This window comes from Octopus bimaculoides, chromosome 14, assembly GCF_046866305.1.
Source record: "Octopus bimaculoides isolate indiv1 chromosome 14, ASM4686630v1, whole genome shotgun sequence".
Taxonomy (NCBI): Eukaryota; Metazoa; Mollusca; class Cephalopoda; order Octopoda; family Octopodidae; genus Octopus; species Octopus bimaculoides.
In genome coordinates this window covers 60,851,552-60,867,176 of record NC_142941.1, presented here as the reverse complement: position 1 = coordinate 60,867,176, position 15,625 = coordinate 60,851,552, and the positions used below count along the sequence as shown (strand labels likewise).

Below are 15,625 nucleotides of genomic sequence, written 5' to 3'. Positions count from 1 at the left end.
TAAAAGATATTCCCAAATAGGACCGTAAAGACCCCCTTCCTCGGAAGATACTCTCAAAGGTACAAGTCCAGACAAGGTTGTTTATGGAAGACCAAGATTCACCCATGCATACCAGCTTCCCCTTTCCATGCCACCGATGTTATCCAAGGGAAAGGCAAAGATTGATACAGCTTGGTATGACTGACACCGCAACTCATTTCTACAGCTGAGTGAACTGGAGCAACATGAAGTAAAGTGTCTTGCTCAAGAACTCAACACACAGCCTGGTTTGGGAATCGAACTCACTACCTCATGATTGTGAGCCCAACCACTCTATCCACCGGGCCACGTAGCTTCACTAGATAGCATCACACTGTCTTTTATTTTTAAGCATATATATTAGAGCTGGAGAAAAATAAATAAAAATAAAAGACAGATAAGATCGCGCAGTGTTTTGCTTTTTATTTTTCTCTAACCCTAAAATATCTGGAACTGAATTATTAGATGTGCCATCACCCATTTTTTTTTTTTTTAAGATGGTAGGATATGATATGAATGAGAGGCATCCTCCACTCTGATTTTGTTTCCTCCTAACTTTCATTAAAATGGATATTTTTCTTTTATGAAATTTTCTATGGCTGTATGGTAAAAAGTTTACTTCCCAACCACACGGTCCCGGGTTCAGTCCCACTGCGTGACACCTTGGGCGAATGTTTTCTACTGTAGCCTCAGGCCGACCAAAGCCTTGTGACGGAAACTGAAAGAAGCTCGTCGTATATATGTGTGTGTGTATCAGTCTTTGTCCCCACCACACCTTGACAACCGGTGTTGGTGTATTTACGTCCCCGTAGCTTAATGTGTCTCTGTATCTTCGGCAAAAGATTCCGATAGAATAAGTACCAGGCTTTAAAAAAAAAGTACTGGGTCGAGTCATTCGACTAAAAGTTCTTCAAGGCGGTGCCCCAGTATGGCCGCAGTCTAATGACTGAAACAAGTAAAAGATACCTTTCAAACGGTATAGACTATGATTATATATGAATCTAATGTGAGAAAGAAAAAAAAAAGAAAAACTGGTGTGCGCGCGTCAGTTTTTTTTTTTTTTTTCTCACGTCAAATTCCGATATAATCGTAATCTACACCATTTGAACGGTATCTGTAGAAAATTTCATTGAAAAATTATTCATTCTTCTGAAAGCAATGAAGAAACAATGTCTGAAGGGGCACACTTGTGTAGGTATGCCTGGGGTGGGGAGAGATTTAGTTACTATTTCTAGCAGATTGAGCGACCACGTATAAGCTCCCTTCGTTTGTTCTAATTCTGTGGTTGTTAAACACAACTGAGATAAATCTCTGCTGAGACGTGCTAATTTTACGGTGTTAATTAACAAAGTGACCCGCTCTAAATATTAATCCGAACACATGATTTCCATTCGTACTATTTCGAAAGTAAATGCAGTGTAATCTTGTCAGTGAGAAGACAGCAATTTAAATTCTCGCCCATTTTCATTTTAGACTCTAGGTCCTAGAGCCCCCCTCTACCTCTACGCAGCTGCTTGACCTGCTAGAAATATCAGCCGAACCATATCTTTAATCTCATACCTTACCGTCTAAAAATAAGGTAGGCCACATCGAAGAATTTAATACTAGATACATTTACGCTTGAGAAAAAACGGGATAGTCGTGGTTGGAACACCTTTGATGATAAATCTACTCGACTGATGTAGACCCGGGGATAACCAACCATTAGTATTGATAGTGGATAAAGGTACTGAAATGCAGTGCAATCACCTAGAGGTTATGAGTTCAATCCCAGGCAAGGCACTAAGTGAGTCACAAGACACCTGAAGAAAGCCGGAGCGTATAACAGCCGAAATGTAGGGGAAAAGCAACAACCAAGATGAAAACGCCACTCTGACTAATACATTATATGGAAATATTTACATTATTAATTCAGCTGAGGTCAACTTTACCTTTCATCCCCCGGGGGCGATAACATTAAAAGTACCATTAGGGTCGATGCAATTGTCTAACCCCATCCTGCCTCCAATAAAAAAAATTGCTGGTGTTGCGCCTAACTCGGGAATCATTATTTGCCAAAATAACTCAGAATTAATTCTTTTTGGCATTTAATTATTCAATCCCGCAGTTGTGTAACTATCTGAACCAAAGATCGCCAAAATCTACTTTAAAAATAATTATTTTTAAGTGCTATTTTGTTTTCTTCTTTAAATATACATTTAGAAAATAATTCAAGTATTTTATTTCTCTCATATTAAGTGAAACTTAGGGACGGGTGGTAGGGAGAGATTTTCCTTCGTTTTCCTATCTAATTCTTTATTTTGCGTCTACACAGAACATCTTCAGTTGGGGGAGTATTTTAGTGTGAACACAACGCTCCATGCAGTAGTAATTTGTGTCATTCGCGACCTGGCGGTTCCATCCATGCAACGGAGCAGCAAATCATAATTATTTTGTTCCAATGTCATTACCAAAAGATGAAGAAAAGCTGGAAACGGAACCTGGCCGTTTAACGAACTCAAACCATGCCAAGAAAAAAACTAAAGGCAGACAATTCACCAGAGCCCACAATGAAGAAACTAACCCTTGTGTCAGAGTAAGTTAATTAACTTCTCACAGTCAACTGTTGGTAACGAATTGTTTGCGCCTCTAAGTGGTTACCCGACCTCCTAGAAATAACCATAAAATCTTGAAATCGCATACAACCGTCTTGAAAAAAGAGGGAGTGATACATTGGATAATGTATATTCCATTATAGGCTTGCTTGCTTACTCTGTCAGAATTGACTCTTGGCTAAACAATCGTAAACTTCAGTTACTTTAATTCTTCATCTGGAATAGCACTGATTTTTAAATGTGAATCCACAAATGCACAGTCTCACAAAAAGAAAATTCTTATTATTCTATCCTTATATAAACACTTATATTTTCAAAAGATATTTCAATTAGTTGACTTTGCCGTTAATTTTATCCCCTCAATTATCCTGTAATTGCGGGATAAGTAATTAATAAAATGGGAACAAGTATTAAGGACGATTGATCTCGGTTGACCTTCAACCACTAGTCTTTTAATAAATAATCTTTATTATTGTTGTTGTTTCGAACGGAGATATAACGGCACTGTTATTGAGGTTCTCGATGTATTACATAATTGTAGATGAAAGTTGGCGCCGGGCGATCTTGAAGTAAAGCGTACCTCAGTAAAGAAACGAACTAGCTTTCATATTTCTTAAAGATTTTCATCAGTAATTTATTATATTTTACATTTGATGGTGTCCTCTCGATCTGTAGTTTTCAGTGTGGTGAGATATTTCAGACAAATAGCGAATTAAGTTGTAAATGTCTATCGTCCATATAGTAAGGCTGATAAGAAGACGAGCTGGCAGAACTGTTACCGCGCCGGTTAAAATGGTTAGTGGCATTTCATCCGGCTCTTTACGTTCTGAGATCAAATTCCGCCGGAGTCAACTTTGGTGTCGATAAGATAAAATATCAATGAAGTAGTGAGGTCGATTTAATGATCTTCCCTTTCTCCCAAACTGGTGACCTTTTACCAAAATTTGAAATCATTTAAGAAAACTGTTTTATTAATAAACTGTTTGTTTTCTCTCTCTATCTATGTCTACCTATCTCTATCTGTCTCTCTATCTATCTCTTTATTTCTCATCATCTCTCGCAAGTAAAGAACTTGGTGAAATTTCTTTATTGCAAGAGCATTCATTTGTGTAGCTGGCAAAAATGATTACAAATTTTGTTTTATTCTCTTGGATCGCTATGTGTTTTCCATTCTGTTTTCTGCTCAAATATCACCAGTTCATCTATGCTATTTTATCCTTTTTTATCCTTCCGACAGTCAAGATATGAGAGGGCATTGGCAGAGATAGGGAATGAAAGAGGTGTTAAAGGGTGGAGTATAGTAGAGAGGTGAAAGCATGGTTGGTGGACGATAGTGAAGAATGGAAGGGTTTTTTTTAACCCTTTAATAATCAAATTACTTTGTCAGGTGTAATGCTTACCTATTTACATTGTTTCAAATTTATCCTGCATTATTTTGTAGCCTTGAAATTTCATTTATGTGATTGTTTATTTTAGATTACCATTGTGGGGTAGATATGAGAGGCTTGAACCTGGCCAGTTTAAACACAAAACAGGTACAATATTTTGGCTGGATGTGGCCAGTTTAAACACTAATGGGTCAAGACATAATGTATATATTTTAGGGACCTCATCAGACCTTACAGGTACCTCATACACTCTACCTATACCCACTACAGGTCATTAGGTATCAACATTTACTCACCTCTTACTATCCACTACTCTCTCACCCCAATCCTTCCTAGTACTGGTGCCTTAATTAAATGCCCCTAGTAAACTCTGCAAAACAGTTGGTGTTAGGAAAGGCATCTAGCTGTTAAAGCAAGCCAAAAATTGAACTTCGGTTCTCTAACCCATCTCACAAAGCAGAAGAGTCTCATCCAACCTCTGCCAGTATGGAAAGCAAACATATAACGATGATGATAATGATGTTTCTAGGATTACATTACCAAATGAGTCCTTTAAGATGACTGAATGTGATTTGATGGAGATTTAGCTGCTATGTCTTTCAGATAAAGCAACTATTGAGACTCTTTTTTTGGCTAACATTTACTCACAGATCCTAGGATCAGACACAAAGGAATTGCGAAAGGTAGACTTAGTTGGAGCAGTGCAACAGTTGTTGTTCTTGTGCATTTATTTCTGGTTATTATGCATTTTGGTATTTTGTTTGGCACTAAAGGGATATTTTATGCTTCTGTTATTTTTGTTTTGTATGTATTTTTTTTTTATGTTTGTCTGGGTCAGTGCTTCTCAAAGGAAGTTATAACAACCCATTTGGGACTTTATAGAAAATTGAAAAATAAGCAAGCATCTATACCTTTACACCAAAGATTGATACAGCTGATGGGAGAAGAGTAAAAAATTGTCTCACCAGTGGCATGTAAAAACAAGACCTTTCATAATATGCCATGCTTAAGAAGAAGACCATCAAGCCAAGTGAAACCATAGTCGTGGCAGATACTGGTGTCACACAACAGGCAGCTGTGTCCGGTGGCACATAAAAGTACCCACTACACTCTTGGAGTGGTTGGCATTAGGAAGGGCATCCAGCCATAGAAACCATGCCAAAACAGACACATGGAGCTTTGTGCTGCACCCTGCCTTACCAGCCCTGGTCAAACTGTCCAACCCATGCCAGCATGGATAACGGACGTTAAATGATGATGATGATGGTGTGTTGATGATTTTACAAGCTGAAAAGAGGCATTTTAGCAAAAAATGGTTGTTGAGAACAACCGGTCTGAGCTGAGCAGATGAGACCTTGTTTGTGAATGTCTAAACTGGACGGAAGTGCCTGTACAGTGTTGCATTAGTGTTATAGATTCTTATATATCATTTTAAGCAGGTATGTTTGGTTTAAAAACAAAACAAAGAAATAGCAATAATTCAGATTTTAAATTCTTTCTTTTTTTTTTTTTACTTCTACAGGAATCTCTGATGTCCTTCAAATGTCTCGATGACAATGGCTATGTACGTGATAAATGTGAGAAATATTTTACAAACTATCGCAACTGTCGAGAATTTTGGGTAAGTTTCTGTTGGGTAATTTATGATCAGATAATTCTTTCCCAATGTCTGGTCAAAACATCTTGTTTGAAAGTTTCCATGCCAGTGGATAAGTTCTTCAACTTTAACCCAGGCACATTTAAAACAGGCACATCTCACCCAAATATTTTACCTGTTTTAGGTTCAAACTGGACAGATCAAACCTCTCACACCTACCTTACAATGTTATTCTAAAGATAAACCTATCATCAAAATCTTGAGGCTATGAGATAATGCATGATTAATTCAAAACAATGTTAATAAATATCACATTTGACAGAATAATGTGAATATTAAGGAGCTAAAGAGTAAGTGGGTTTTTTTTTACCCTAATGATGGAATCTCTACATATTTGCTCAAACTGCTAGACATAGCAGATAAATCTCCCTAAAATGATAACTTGTCAGTGGCATGCTTAGAGTGTATGCTACATGGGCCCCCAAGGCTTATACAGCAGACCCAAAACTAGTACGAGGTATATATTCTCAAAAGGCTTACGCAGCAGACCCAAAACTAGTATGAGGTGTATATTCTCAAAAGGCTTACGCAGCAGACCCAAAACTAGTATGAGGTGTATATTCTCAAAAGGCTTACACAGCAGACCCAAAACTAGTATGAGGTGTATATTCTCAAAAGGCTTACGCAGCAGACCCAAAACTAGTATGAGGTGTATATTCTCAAAAGGCTTACGCAGCAGACCCAAAACTAGTATGAGGTGTATATTCTCAAAAGGCTTACGCAGCAGACCCAAAACTAGTATGAGGTGTATATTCTCAAAAGGCTTACGCAGCAGACCCAAAACTAGTACGAGGTGTATATTCTCAAAAGGCTTACGCAGGAGACCCAAAACTAGTATGAGGTGTATATTCTCGACTAAAACTCTTGAAGGTAGTGCCTTAGCATGGCCACAATCAAATGACTGGAACTGATACAAAATTGTATTAAAGAATATCAAAACCAGATACTTAAAATATTTTATATGGTGTGCAAATTTACATTATTCTAAACATTAAATTATCAAATCTCTGCTCTTCCTTGACAGTGCCTACTCGACTTTATGAAGGACTTCAAACTGTCCTTCTCCTTTCTTAATGCCATCAAAACAATGGGACTTTGTAAACATATGAAACCTCCTCCTCTCTCAGTCATCTTTGAGAAAACTAGACATCGTTGTGCGAGATCCGTAGTTTGCTGTTGAAGGGAGGTAACTTTTGATTGAGTTATCTACATTTGGATGGGTGGGTCTCTTTTTTTATATTCTACTTACTCACCAAACTGTTACACTCAAACCAGAACGACACAACTACCATTCACTTGTTCACATTATGAGTGAATGAAAGGAGCCTCTGCATGGTCTCTTGATATGCCAGAAATAGAAGTCGAATCTCCCTCAAATTACTCTTCTTTATATAGATGCAGGCATGGCTGTGTTGTAAAATGCTTGCTTCACAATCACATGGTTCCCCGTTCAATCCCACTGCATGAAACCTTGGGCAAATGTCTTCTACTATAGCCTCAGGCCCACCAAAGCCTTGTGAATAGATTTGGCAGATAGACAGAAACTGAAAGAAGGCCGTTGTGTGTGTATACATGTGTGTTTCTGTGTTTACGTCCCCATAAGACAGGTGAATGAACAACAAGCAAGGGTCTTAGTTTGATGGTTCCTTTATTGCCTGACTGCAAATATCACCTATGCACATCTACTTTGCCTTTCATACTTCTGTGGTTAATTAATATTGATCTAATTGACTACACCTTAGCTGGTGATGCTCCAGCATGGTTACAGTCTTATGATTGAAGCAAGTAAAAGAATATCATATATAAATATACAGCATATGGTTCATACTCATGCTAGCATTGTTTTCCCAAAAACTTCTCATATTCATGACCAATAATAAACCTTGCTTTCTCTTCCGCATTTTTTAACCTTATTTTTCTCTTCTTCACCACAGTCAGCCATTGTCAGGGAACGAAAACGAGCTGGGATAACCCCTTATCTTCCTTCAATCGAAGATCGAGAGGAAGTCAGAAAGGCTAAATTTGGACCTGTACTGTAAGAGCTGATTCCATTCCTGAGATCGGACTGTCATTTTGGACTTGTAATACCTCAGAATATTCATAGCAATGCAATCCAGCCTGAGATAGCCGTGACACAAAATCCTCTTTAGTATGTGTTTGTAACAGCATTTTATAGTGTCACCTAACAAAAAAAAAAATAGAACAGTGGAATAGTTTATTTTATTTTTTATTATATTTATTAATTTTTATTCCAGTTCAAATCACACCTAGAATGACTTTGTCTTTCATCTTTTCAGGATCAATAAAATTGATGTCTGTTATTACAATGGAATTGATTCAATGAACTGTATCACCAACTTGGCTAAAATATTGTTTTGCCTTAAATATTTACATCCATTCTTTTCATACTAACACTGATATGATGGCATTTTTGTTTGAATAATTATATTTTCGTAGTTGGATGGATGTCGTTCATCCCTTCCAAGTGTTAACCACTCGACTATCAGATCAGGGATGGAGCTTATTTCTTGACCAACTAACCCTACTGTGGTGTGCAGTCGACAAAATCAAAAACAAACAATCAACTATCAAATAAGGGATGGAGCTTATTTCGTTACGCAGACAGACCAAACTGAAACCAGCCAAGTAAGATGGCTGTCTCAGGAACAACAAAAGAAATTGATATTGCTTAACAAAGGATCAATGCATGAAATTATTTTCTGTGGCGCCCCCGTCCTTTGATGCCCTAAGCACATGCTTATTTTGCTTAATGGGTTAATCCAGTGCTGATCATCATCCTTAGATTTGAGGTTTCTTTTCTTCCATACTGGCATCGATTGATTGGACATGTTTGCCTTACATCATAATGCTATTCATCTTTGCTCTTTGTCACTTCATCTGTAATCCCTAACATTGCAAGATCAATCCTCATCACTTCTATCCATCTCTTCCTCAGTCTTACCCCATTCACAATGCACGGCAAGGTACCATCCATCAATCCTCACCTGTTCATAACCCATGCTGGAGTTTATACTCAAATACTTAACCTGCATAAATGGCAGCCAAATCTTCTTCAAACCATGGTCAAATCATGCCTTAAAAAAATGTGAGAACACTTTGGACATAGGCACGGGCATGGCTGTGTGGGAAGAAGACTGTTTCCTAATCACATGGTTCCGGTTTCAATCCCACTGCATGGCACCTTGGGCAAGTGTCTTCTACTATAGCTTCGAACTGACCAAAGTTTTGTGGGTGGATTTGATAGAAGGAAACTGAAAGAAGCTTGTTGTGTGTGTCCTTGTTACCCACCACTGCTTGACAACCGTTGTTGGTGTGTTTTAAATCTCCATAACTACTTAGCAGTTCAGCTAAAAGAGGCTGATAGAATTGGCAGGCTACAGGTGTATGGAGCAGGCAAGTGTTGAGTGTCACTTTCTTTCATTTGTCTAGGAGAGACAACTGCTGCTGTACTCTTTAAAAGACATCCAAATACAACCAAGGAAATGTTTTTTAATATGCCTCACCAAGAAAACAGAAAGCATTATCAAGTGTATGCACTGGAAAGTCTTCTTTGAGAATCCATCCACCAGCACACCCACAGACAAGTTTGACTTTAAATTCCAAACATGCCCTCCCTAGGTAAAGGTCATTGAGAACTTTGAAAATGACTTAGCATGATAAAGAAGGTAAGATATGGGCATTGTTCTTAACTTTTTTAAACAATTACTTAGCAAAAATGAAACAATCCCCTAATGTACATCGTCACTGGCAGAACAAAAATCATATACAAGACAGACCCTTCCACACACACATACGACTTCTTATAAACACAATCACCAAAATGTATGAAAAACAAACACTTCTACATACATTGACATAAACACTGAAGTGAAAGAGCTGGCTACCCTTCTAAATATAAAGGATTGTGTGGATCACCTTACTATGTGTCCCTGCCCCCCATCATACTTAAGGATCATAAACACAACTTCCTCATCCTACACACAGATTGATTAAACACTCTAAGAGCAAAATAGGCATAGTAAGTTAGGGTATTCTCGATACTGTCAGCTTCAGTATTAGAAGGGTTACAGATTTGATCCAAAGAGCACTGCAATAATTGACTGGTTCCATGGCATCAAGAATAAAGCAGCCTGCATGTTCACCCTGTTTGATATTGTGAATTTCTATCCTTCAATATCGAAGTCTCTCCTCCTGAGGATTTTAGATCTTGGTAAGCAATTCACTAATTTCAGTGTCCTCAATATCAGAATCTTTATCAATGTTAGAAAGTCAATCTTGATTCATGATGATTCTTGTCGCATGAAGAAGGGAGGTGATCCTCTGTTTGACATATCCATGGAAAGCTATGAAGGAGCCTGAGATTGCTGATCTCATCAGGTTATTTATCCTAGATACCTTAAGGAAGTGCACACACTCCCATAGCATGGCCCTGTATAAGGATAATGACCTGACAATCACAAACCATATGAACAGCCACACCATGAACAACTTCAGGAAGGATCTGAAAAAGGTCTTCAAAAAATCTGGCCTGCTCATAACAGTCATCACCAATTTGACAATGGTTGACTTCTTTGACAATCTTGCAATTTTGAAATTAATGAAAATGTAAGTTACAAACAAGATAATGTTTTGTAAGATCTTATCTATGTCAATGATAATATAGATTACGTGTGTGTGTTGGCATTCCGTCACTTACGATGTCGAGGGTTCCAGTTGATCCAATCAAAGGAACAGCCAGCTCGTGAAATCAACGTGCAAGTGACTGAGCACTCCACAGACATGTGTACCCTTAACATAATTCTCGGGGATATTCAGCGTGACACAGTGTGACAAGGCTGACCCTTTGAATTACAGGCACAACAGAAACAGTAAGTAAGAGTGAGAGAAAGTTGTGGTGGAAGAGTACAGTAGGGTTCGCCACCATCCCCTGCCAGAGCCTCGTGGAGCTTTTAGGTGTTTTCGCTCAATAAACACTCACAACGCCCGGTCTGGGAATCAAAACCACAATCCTATGACCGTGAGTCCGTTGTCCTAACCACTAGGCCATTGCGCCTCCACTATAGATTACAGAAAGGAGTTATAAATGTTGCATAACACTAAAAAACGCAGTGGTTGGAGTGGTGGGTGCTAGGAAGAGCATCCAGCTGTAGAAATCAAGTCAAATCAGACAGGAACCTGGTACAGCTTAACAATTTCTCAAACCGTCTGACCCATGTCAGCATGGAAAATGGATGCTAAATGATGATGATGATGATGGTATACACATACACAATGGACAGGCTTTTACACAGTTACTATCAACCAGATTCATTCATAAGATATTGGTCACTCAGAAGTGATAATAGAAGACACTTGCCCAAGGTTCTGTGCAGTGAAAGAACATGGTTGTGTAACAAATTTCTTTATCGCATCGCCGTGTCTGTGTCTGCTCTACAATCTTAAAAAAAAAAAAATCAAACGTCACATTGGATGTTACTATATTAGTTAACATATATCTGAAAAGAAAAGATGGAATGGGCATAAATGGAGTGTCTTTGATCATAGCTTTTTGTTCCATTCCAAGAGGGCTAAACAACGAAGAACCATAAAGAAGAGTTGAAAAAATGTTTAATGCCATGAGCAATGAAGAAATTCTTGATCTCAGGAATTATTGTTTAAAATTATCTAAAAATAAAGAATTTTCAAAAATTATCAAATAAAAATTTTCAAACATATATAAATAAAGAAGAAATTTTTTTTTTTTTAAATATGTGGGAGGACAAAAAAAAAAAAAAAACTATTTCTGAGTTGCTTTTTTTGTACATTTGAAAAAAAATTTTTTTTTTAAATTTTGGTTTCTGTAACTGAAGATAACAAGAGCAACAACGGAACCAATAGAAGCAATGAAACCAACCATCTATCATAGACTACATACATACATATATATATATATATATATACACACACACACACACACATATATCTGTGTGTGTGTGTATACATTTATATATATATGTACGTATGTATAATTATTATAAATTGTGTATATTATGACATATATACATATTTATATGTTTATGTATATAATTATATATACTTATAAATTATACATGATGTATATATGTGTATGTGCATGTTTGTATGTATGTATGTATATATATATATATATATATATATATATGTATGTATGTATGCAAGTATGTATATGCCACAAAAAAATTTTTAAAACTCAATGCACATTAAATATCAGAATCACTTTTGATATCTGGTAAAACAGTAATGTGTAAAAAAAACAAAAATTCCTTTTTGTTTGTTTGTTTTTTTGTTTTTTTTGTTTGGTTATTTTTTTTTTTTGCAGATTTTTAACGAGAATTATTCCACAGATATTTTCATTTTTCCCAATCAATCACAAAAATGGTAAATGGCTTATTTGTTTGTTCAAGTTGTTTTTATTTTTGTTTGTTTATTTCATTATGTTCGCCCACACACACACACACACACACACTTTTGGCAGCATGTCTTTTTTTATAATGCTTTTTTTTTTATTGCCATTTCTGTGCGTATGCGTGTGTGTGTGTGTGTGCGTAAAAAAAAAGTTTATTTTTTATATTCTACACACACAAAAATACAGTGTGTATACAGTAAGAGAGAGAGGAAGAAAGAACCACTGAGGGAATATATAAAAAAAAAATGAATTTTTTTATCCTTTCTCTCTCTCTCTCTTTCTCTCTCTCTCACTCTTTCTTTCTCTCTCTCTTGTTTTCTTTTTCTTTCTCTTACTGTTTCTTTCTCTCCCTTTTTCTCTCTTCTCACTTTCTCTCCCTCACTTTCTCTCACTGCTATTGTACTCTCACTTTTCCTTCTCTGTCTTTCTTTCTCTCTCTCTCTCTCATTACCTGTAACACTCACTACCTCTATCTTTCTCTCTCATTATCACAGACACTCTTTCTCCCTCTCTCTATCTTCTCCTTCCTCCCCTCCCCCCACCCCCCTTTCATCAATGGCCATCAATAAAAAGACAGTCTGATCTGCTTGAAAACTATATTTTACTTTATTTTACCATTTTCATAGTTCCAGGATTTTTTTTTTCCTTTTTGCTTTATTTATTCATTTATTTTAATTTTTTTTTTTACATTTCCGGCAGCGACACAAAGAATAATGCTTTTTTTTTTTTTTAGATTTTCTTTCAAATTTTATGCATTTTTTTAAAAACCAAATTGGTTTTTTTTTTTGCCCATTTTGTGTTTTTGTTTTTGTAGCTTTTGTAATTTCATTTTTATTTTAATGTTTTTTTTCAAAATGTAAAGAAATAAAATGCAATATCATTGTATGGTTTGTACAGTAATGGTAAGTTGGTCTGATGTGGAATGGATTTAAATGAAGCATTACTGGTTGTATTGCTTTAAGTGATAGCGGCAGTGGTGATGGTGGCGGCAGCAGAGGCGGTGCCGATGGTGGCAGTAATAGCGGCAGCAACGGTCATGTTGGTGGTAGTGGTGATGATTCTGTTCATGATGATGATGATGATGGTAAAGATGACATTAATGTTGATGACAATGATGATGATGATAATGTAAAGGAGGAGGAGGAGGATGATGATGGTGGTGGTGGTGATGATGATGAAGATGACATTAATGTTGATGACGATGATGATGATAATGTAAAGGAGGAGGATGATGATGATGATGGTGGTGGTGGTGATAATGCAGAAGAGTTACTATAAGGTTACTTTCAGTCGTTATTACCAGCAACATAAATCACCACCACCACTACCACAATAACAACAACCACAAAGATTCAACCACTATAACTCAACCTTACTACTACTACTACCATCACCACTGCTACTAAGACCACTCCTACCGCCACACAATGTCAGACAACACCATCACCACTATCCTTACCACCACCACTACTACAACAGTTACTACTACTACTACCACCACCACCACTGCTACCAAGACCAATCCTACCGCCACACACTGTCATACAACACCATCACCACTATCCTTACCACCACCACTACCACTACTACAACAGTTACTACTACTACTACTACTACTACCACCACCACCACAACCACCACCATCATAGTCTACACCAGGACAAATCATAATCCTCACTTCTAAATGGTTGCTCAACTTGCCAGAGAGAATAGAAGAGAGCTCTTTTGAATCTTTTATAGACTTTGGTGGCACATTCAGAGCAATTTTCTTTGGCTGGCAGGATGGTATAGGGTGGAGCGGGGAGGGTATTCATTCATCTTACATCAGTCAATGGTTCTTTCTCATAGGATGAAAGGAAGATCACTTAGTAGTAGAAATAATTCTTTGAACTGAGCCGACTGAAGAAAAATGGAGAATCAGTCGTCGAGTCTTTGATGCTGTTGCATCCTCGTTTTTCGTTCCTGGTTTCTGTAAAGGGGTTGGCATCAGGAAGGGCATCCAGCCGGGAGCTTGAACTCATTGGAGTCCTCTTGAACCATCCGACCCATGCTAGCATGGAAGGTGGAAGGATGCTAAACAATGATGATGAGGAGGAGGAGGAGGAGGATTGATGGTGACAATGGCAATGGTTATGATGATGGCGGTGATGAAGAGGGAGTTAATTTAACCATCTTGGTCAGGGGTTGATGATGAGACAGACGATGACAATGGCAATGATGACGATGGTAGTGATGGTAATGATGATGGTGATTATGCTGATGATTCTGATGATGAAGAAGATGGAGCCATTTTAGCCATGGTCATTGCTATTTGAATGCTGCAAAAGCCAAAGTCAATTATTTGGCTTTATAGTTGTGGTGGTAGTATAACTTTGAAGAGGTAGACTATCACTACAACTACTATGACCACAACAACAACACCAACTACCACTACAACTGCTTCAGTAACTACCATAATTATAACATCATCATCATCATCGTTTAACATCTGTTTTCCATGCTGGCATGGATTGGACAATTTGACATGGAGCAGGCTAGCAGGGAGCCGTCCAGATTCCAGCTGTCTGTTGGGGCATGGTATCTATGGCTGGATGCCCTTCCCAACACCAACCACTTAACAGAGCCTGCTGGGTGCTTTTTATGAGCCATCAACACAGGTGTGTTTATGCAGTACCAGTACAGGTGCATCAACATGGCACCGGCACAGGTGCTTTTTAAGTGGCACCAGTACCTGAAAGGAGAAGCCTGTATGTGTGGAAGATGGCGATTTTACTTAGATTGACATGTCTTATCAAGTACAGCAAATCGTCCCATCTCCCAGTCTCTTGTCATTTCCCCACTGAGCCTCAGCATCCGCAGATCCTTTCTCAACACTTGGTCCTACATCTTGCCAGGTCTACCCCTTCCACATGACCCTCCACAATTAGAGCCTTCTTTATGCAGCTGTCCTCATCCATAACCACGACACTAATTACCACAACAACTACTGCAACCACGACCACTACAGCTAATACCACTACAGTTATAACATTAATTACCCATACAACTATTACTACCACAGCAGCTACTGTGATCTATATTACTGTCATCAACACTAGCACCATCACCACTACACAGCACCATCATTAACACAGACACTACCACCTACACGCATCCTTACACATCCACTACACTATGCTAATGCTAAAGAGCCACTTCCTTAGTATTATCACCACTTACTACTACCGCCACCATGACCAACACAATTGTCACTACAACAACCTTCAATACTACCGCAACCACCACCATCACCACACCACCACCACCACCATCACCATCACCATTCTGGTGAAAGGATGGACAGTATCCACAACCATCTTGAAAGCCACTGAGATGGTAAGAAGTTATTCTAGATTGTAGACCAGACCTAGCCTGAATGCTTCCAACCAAGTGGACTCTCCTAAAAGCAACAAATCCAGATGTGGTGGCACGTGGCTTAGTGGTTAGAATGTTGGACTCACAATCGTAAGATTGTGGTTTCAAT

The 15,625-nt window shown here is 37.9% G+C and overlaps 1 protein-coding gene across 1 annotated transcript; it reads left to right on the top strand.

Annotated features, from left to right (window-relative positions):
* The first annotated feature begins 1,313 nt into the window (after window positions 1-1,313).
* Window positions 1,314-11,366, top strand: LOC106876379 (coiled-coil-helix-coiled-coil-helix domain-containing protein 7). The gene is made up of 3 exons (XM_014924892.3): window positions 1,314-2,593; window positions 5,523-5,621; window positions 7,592-11,366. Exons 1-3 carry the CDS (start codon window positions 2,459-2,461, stop codon window positions 7,694-7,696), a joined length of 339 nt encoding a protein of 112 aa, XP_014780378.1. The 5' UTR covers window positions 1,314-2,458; the 3' UTR covers window positions 7,697-11,366.
* The last annotated feature ends 4,259 nt before the right edge of the window (window positions 11,367-15,625 follow it).

Bases quoted from the DNA above. Each gene is read 5' to 3' on its own strand.
- LOC106876379 (XM_014924892.3), top strand. From the start codon at position 2,459: ATGTCATTACCAAAAGATGAAGAAAAGCTGGAAACGGAACCTGGCCGT. The intron at 2,594-5,522 runs GTAAGTTAATTA...TTACTTCTACAG, and splicing joins AAACTAACCCTTGTGTCAGA to GAATCTCTGATGTCCTTCAA. The intron at 5,622-7,591 runs GTAAGTTTCTGT...TCTTCACCACAG, and splicing joins GCAACTGTCGAGAATTTTGG to TCAGCCATTGTCAGGGAACG.